At 34.2% G+C, this 6,958-nt stretch overlaps 1 protein-coding gene across 5 annotated transcripts in view; it reads right to left on the reverse strand.

Annotated features, from left to right (window-relative positions):
* Window positions 1-2,097: 2,097 nt before the first annotated feature.
* The window catches only part of LOC114578352, a 27,623-nt gene continuing 22,762 nt past the window's right edge, over window positions 2,098-6,958 (reverse strand). For all 5 annotated transcript variants that reach the window (XM_028701227.1, XM_028701228.1, XM_028701224.1 and 2 more), the window contains one exon: window positions 2,098-2,464. In XM_028701227.1, coding sequence (XP_028557060.1) covers window positions 2,221-2,464 — 244 coding nt within the window. In that variant the 3' untranslated portion in view covers window positions 2,098-2,220. The remainder of the gene's footprint in view (window positions 2,465-6,958) is intronic.

Consider the following 6,958-nt stretch of genomic DNA (forward strand, 5'->3'; position numbering starts at 1 on the left):
CCAATTCCGGTTTATGTGACTCCTAGAGATATAGCTTGAATATGGTTGGTCTCTTCATTTTAAAGTTACCAAGAGCATCTCAGCACCATTTGGATATTATCTCAACAAAGAGATAACTCGAAAAAGAGAATATTTATCCTAAATTCATTTTTAAGAAGGGTTGAGATGCGTGTATTTAATGATCATGATCTAGTACTTTTTTATTATATATTTACCGCACTTACAATTTGATTTTTTATTGCATATATAACATTTATTGGTGTTCTTTCAAGTTTTGAAATCTCCTATAACTAATCTATTATTCAAAAAAATATATGCCCATTCAATTTTCCATTACTATTAATGTCTACTTCGTTATTTTATTAAAGTAGATTAAGCTTCTAGGCTTTTAGCATATCCGAAAATATTTTTTTTTTAAATTATTTTAGGTATTTTTCTTTTATTTTGTTACCATAAAATGGTGAATATGAGACTGAACTGTTCTTGTGTGAATTTTTGTTATATTATTATAACAAAAACATAAATTATATGATTAATTAGTAGATATATACTCTTTATTTCATTAGATTCAAATATAATTAAATTATGATGAATATATAAATTTTTATTCACTTGCATTTAATGGCAATTGTCCAATAACACTAACAAATATTAATAACTCTTTACAAATTTTAATTTATTTTATTTATTAGTCATCCCATCTCAGCACGACTTGTGCACATGGTCCAAAATTATGAACATTGCAAAATTTATAGATTGATTGTATGACTAAAAACTTAGTAATTTTATATTAAGAAAATACATAATATATTAAAATATATACATTTTTATTTTAATATATAATTTAATCACTGCATGATTTTTAATGCACATTCTTTCTAGCTATAGTACTAAATTAACAAATTAAAGAATTCCACCGGAGCAAAATAAATGTTCATATTGATAGTTTCCTTTTCTTAACAATTATACTTTACATATTACCTTTCGTTCATTAATCAAATGCCTTACAAATAGGGTTGTCAAATTCGGGGTCGAGCGGGTCGACACCCGGAACTGACCCGGCACTGTTCGGGTCAACCTGAACCCGACCCGTTTTTAAAAACGGGTCAGGTTTCCGGACCCGAACCCGACCCGATTCAGGTTTGGGTCAACCAGACCCGACACGAATGACCCGGAATTGCTAGTTTTCGGCTCAAAAATCGGGTCAATCTTCATTTTTCGTGTCAAAATCAGGTAAAAAACGGGTCAAACTCAAATTTTCGGGTCAAATATCAATTCTCGTGTCACTTTCGGGTCAATTTCGTGTTTCCATGTCAACCCAAACCCGACCCAATTTTTAAAACGGATTGATTTCTTCAACCCGAACCCGATCCGTTTCGGGTTTGGGTTGACCCGTACCCGGATTTTTTCGGGTCGGGTTCGGATCGTGTTTCGTGTCGTGTCAAAAATTGACACCCCTACTTGCAAACAAAATAAACTAAATCAAAAGCCTCAAACAACTGAGTTCGAAGAATAAATCTCCTAATTAAAGGTAACGATCATTCATGACATCAGAAATCAAAACAATAATACTTTTAAATCATTTTCTTGTTGTACAGATTCTTTACTATACTGGCAGCCAAGTCAGACCCATGCTTCACTCCACCATATTTAGGAATAATTTTCTTACTATTCTAAAACAGCTTTTCAATACAAAAGTTTTTCTCTAATTTTTTTTAATAAAAATCTGATTTAAAAAATTGAAAAAATATAATAATCTCAAACGAAACCTTACTGCAAGTTGTAAATATTCAACCATAAATAAGAAGACAAAAAAAAGATTATAAATGGATTAACTTAGACTTTATTTGGGACGACTTTCTTATTATTTTTTAAAATAATTAAAATTTAATAATAATAAAAAATATCCAAAAGCTATTCGAAACAAAGCCTTAGCTATTCTCTTTTTAAGTCCATTACTAAAAGATGAACATAAAAAGAGACATAAATTGGTGGGATTTATATGATTATTACCATATAACTATGGGAATTGAACACCACATTTTAAGGTTAGTTTTACACTGGACAATCTTTCTTGCATCTATTTTTCAATAATGGTGAGAGAAATATTGAGGTTTAACACAATCATATTTGTAAGTTGATATGTTATAGTGTACAGAATATGCAAATCAATTAATCGAAAAACTCCAATAAAGGAGACTAAGAATTGCCCATTTTTCATCAGCAAAATGATATAAAGGATGATAGTGCATGCAATACGTTTGGTTTTTGGTCTGAAGAAAAAGAAGAAGAAGAAGAAGAAGAAGAAGAAGAAAAAGATGATGATGAAGATACCGTTGCTGCGGCTGTTGACGAATTATCAAAATGAATACAAGTAGTATGAAACAGCAATGAAATCGGTTGCCTGCATTTAGGCCTTCCAGGATCACCTTGCGACATTTGCTTGGGCATATCATCATAGCCCCTTCAAGTAAGAAGACATTTACAACAAAACATTATGATATAACTAAAAATGTACTGATATATACAAGTAACAACAGCAAGGCTTAATAAATATGTTGGCATTTTCATTCATCTGAGATTAAGTAACAAGATAAGTTGTAGTTACTAAAACGTAGCATGTGGTAGAGTCCCTTAAAAAAGTAAATCTTCATTAAAAATGCTTGTACACGGCTAGCTCAAAGAGTCAATTAAATGAAAACACCAGTAAAAACTTTTAGAAGGCTCTAGCAGACCAAACAAACAGAATGAATAAGACTCAGACTTGCACTATTTAGATCATCATATTCATTTAAGAAATAGAATGTACGCAATAGCTGTCTTTGGGCATTATTGTGATCTGTTGAAATAAACTTCGAGGAACACATTGTTGAAGAAACAAAATCAAGGCAGAGGAAAATCGGTTGCCAATATTTTGACCTCGCCAAGCTACTTGGGCGTATCATCATAGTTATAAGACATGGGCTCAGAACATTAAGATTGAACAACAAATTTACATGTAAACTCAGACTAGCTGAAACAAAACAACGGATGTGATGCAAAACTAAATATGAAATGATTTTAGTTCATTTAGATTTTGCACAACTCTTGATTAGAATAGTCAGAGAACAAAACTAGAAGCAGTTTAAAACAAAGAATCAAGAAAATTGAGGGGTCACACCCGTTTAGGCCAAATTACATAGCAAGAGATTTGAAACCAACAAAATAAAATAAGAAAACAACACAATGACGAATAGTAGTTTCAAAGAAATCCCTAATCTAACAATAAGAGTTAATAAGCAAAGAGGTGCACTCAAGCCCTACGTTTACTAAGCTTTAGCATGAGCAGCAGGAAGTCGTCCTTCACGACTGTCATCAATTCCCAAAAAAGTTAGATTTAGGAAAATATAAGGAAAGGAGAAAGAAAAACCTTTGTCAAGAAGTGGTGGAGATCCTCCACTCGACGCCTTTGAAGTGCTCGTCGATTGCTTCCACTAAGGTGTTCAGAATACGTTCCAAGTAGTCTATGACAATAAGATCGATCCTAGGATTCACGTTGAAGAAAGTTGATCGGAGGATGTCGGTGTACCCGTCTTCGTCCCAAGTTAAACCGTACTCAGTTTCTAGATCCGCCATTCATAGGTGCTAAGTGGCAAGGTCTTCAAGGAAACTTGCTCTCTTTAATAATGTGTCGAGAAAGAAGTTTCTCGACTCCGAAGAGTAGAGTAGAGATATGAGCAACCCCCCTTTCAAAATATGAAATTGTATTTCAGATTTTTGAAAACCTAATGAAGACGATTCAATAAGGAGATTTTAACTTCAATTTTGGGAAACAAGAAGAGCTCAAAACCTGTAGTATTCTCAGGTTTTACGTTGGGTGAAGCTTAAGATTTGAAAACAATTCCAAGAGAAAGAGAGAGGGAGTGGGCGGCGGCAAGGGTGAGGGGAGAGCTTTAATTCAATTCCAAAAAGGGAGATTTCTTTATGGAAATAAATTAAATTGGTGGGAATAGGGGATTTTCGGCCAAGGGAGATTGAGGAGGAATTAGGAATTGTTTCCGAGAGAGTTTGAGAGGGATTTAGGAAATAAATCCCCTAGGATTTATTGGAGGGGGGCCGGCGGCTTTCAAGAGCAAGGAGGGGATTGGGGAGAGATTTGGGGTTGCCTAATTTGGGATTTAGGATTAAGGAAAGAAATAATTAAATCCAGTTTGAATTTAAAATTCAAATATGATAAATTTTATTAACTTTCCAAAAATAGAATTGGTAAATTTGGAAAGATTTCAAATTTCCAATTAAAGGAATTTGAATTTCAAAATATGTCCCAAAATATGTCCCTCCAAATTAGGCAAAGGAATTCAATGGGGGGAGGGGAAGTGGGGGCCTGCGGCTATGCAGTTGGAGCCGACGGCATGGGGGCTCGGGTTAGGGGTTTTGGCCGTGGGGTTGGAAGGGGAGAAGGGGGTTCGGTTGAGGGGGTTTTGCCGCGAGTTTGAAATGAGCAAGAGGAGCTCGGGTGTGGTGGGTTGGCAGGCAATGGAGGTGAGGGCAGGGAGGGGGAAGAAGGGGAAGAGAATCAAGGGCCACCGGTGGTGACTATTGGGTACGACGGGTGGCCTATCCTACGCTCCACCAAGCTCTCTCATAAGCTCCAAGAAAACAGGTGCAAAAAATTCATAATCATTCATTCATCAAAACATCAAACAAAAGGCTATAAATAGCCAAGTACAATGGACTCAAAGAAATAAAAGACCAACTTGCCTTTTGGGCTCACACACGACAATTCCCACTAAAGGGGTACAAACGGAAAAACCAAAATGACACTAAGCAAATAGAAAAATACATAAATAATAAAATAACATAGATGACTCAGAAATATAAAGACTCGATTGTGGCCGTAGATCGGCGGCCACGCCTTTGATAAACCTTCCACGATCTGATGTCCCCATCAGGATGCGATGACAATAGCATGTATTGGCAGAGGGGATGAAATAGATTGAGCGCGCAACTGTTGTAATAAGAGAACTTACTGGTCCTTCATAAAAGAAGAATAATAACTGTGAAGCGCCTAGAAAATAGGCTGTATTAGTCATTCAGCCTTCTGAAATCATCACCGAAGCATAATAGCACCTAACCTGGTGCCATTTGCAAGATTTACATGCATACCTCAAATTCTTATCTATTTACACACCTAACACCTATATCTTTCCATTTACTTAGATAACACTGAAATAACTAAATCATATAAAAACTAACACTAATATTAACTTATTAAAAGTAAAACACATATTTTCATGGCTATGCTTTAATGTAATTTAAATATTAAAATGATAAATTAGTTAATAAAAAAATTGGAGCTCTTGTCAAACTCGTCAAAGAGCATGAAAAACAAGGACATCATAGCTGCTAAATCACCATTATACTAACAAATTTGCTGAAAAACAGAATTAAAAACGCTGTTAACTTTCATCAAAATGACGAACTATAGGGAGATCTATACAAATTCCTATCCATTAAGTTTTCATGTATCGTCCTAAGAGTTTTTGACCACCTACAGATGTCTCTCATCTTTGTCTTTTCTTATATCATCAGACAGAAATATCACAGGCAAATATACATATGATTAATACAACTCCATGGCATTTTCATAAAAAAGAACTCGGGAACCTGAACTGAAGTAATTGTAACTCGTCTGAGCATTACATGAGTATAAGAGATTATCCCTGTTTTGGGGTATTGTGGCCCAAAAGTCATTTTGAAAGATTTTAGCCCAAATAAAAATATATGGGGAATATTCGTCTAGGAGCATTATGAAGGATCGATAGTCAAATTTTACAAAAAGAATAAATATCACAAATAGACACAAATTCCCTTTGATGCATCATTAAAAAGGTGTTCTCCAGCAAACATAGTTAAAAATAGAGCGCATAACCATTCGAAAGCAACGTCTGGTTCACAAATCCAGATGCAAAGCAACTATGAAAAAAAAAACAACAAACTGCAAATGCACACAGCCTGCAGTAAGTTCTCCACTAAATAACCATCAAACAAATCTCAGTTGCAACCAAACAGCCCAAAGACTATTTTCATATCTCATAGAGGAATTAAGTTAATGTGTCATACATTAAAACAATAGGTGAAAGTAATTGAGCATAAGTTACGACATGATACTAATGTTTCTCAAACTCCATTTGGATTCATGTTGCGTATGTCCACCATAGAAGCTATACATTTAGTGAGAGGTTTGATAGAAAAATATAGAGAGAATAAGGAGGATCTATATATGATATTTACTGATTAAGAGAAAGCATAAGATAAAGTTTCAAGATAAGTGCTTTGAAAAGTTCTTAAAAAGAAGTTAATAAAGCTTATATTTAAGTTAAAGGATATGCATACAGGAGCTGTTACTTGTGTTCAAACACAAGGATGTTTGACCAAATATTTTTCCTATTTCAGCTGGATTACATCAAGGAGCAGATTCAAGCCCATATCTTTTTGCTTTAGACACAAATTTCTTACTAGACATTTGCAAGAGAATCTATACTGCTGTAGGCTTTTTGCTGCTGAAATTCTTCTTGTTCATAAGATGAGAGAGGGAATTCAAGAAAAACATGAATTATGGAGGCTAATTTTAGAGTCCAAAGGTTTTCATTTAAGTACCTAAAATTTAATACAAGAAGTTTAATTTTAACAGTAATAGGTAAAATTTGGGCGCTGAAGTCATTAAAAAAATACAAAATTTAGATATCTCGTGTCTATTGTTTAAAGTGATGGTGAAGTAGACGGGAATATTATTGTTTAAATTCAAGTTACACATTTGAAGTGGAGGAATGCTTGGGCTTGTTGTGTGATAGAAAAGTACACCTCAAACGTAAGGAAAAATTCTATAAAATGATAGTGAGACCTGAAATGCTTTATATTGCAAAATATTGATCATTAAAAGAGAAGCATCAAATTAAGTGTTGCAGAGATAAGGATG

Source organism: Dendrobium catenatum, unplaced genomic scaffold (assembly GCF_001605985.2).
Source record: "Dendrobium catenatum unplaced genomic scaffold, ASM160598v2 fragScaff_scaffold_1653, whole genome shotgun sequence".
Classification (NCBI taxonomy): Eukaryota; Viridiplantae; Streptophyta; class Magnoliopsida; order Asparagales; family Orchidaceae; genus Dendrobium; species Dendrobium catenatum.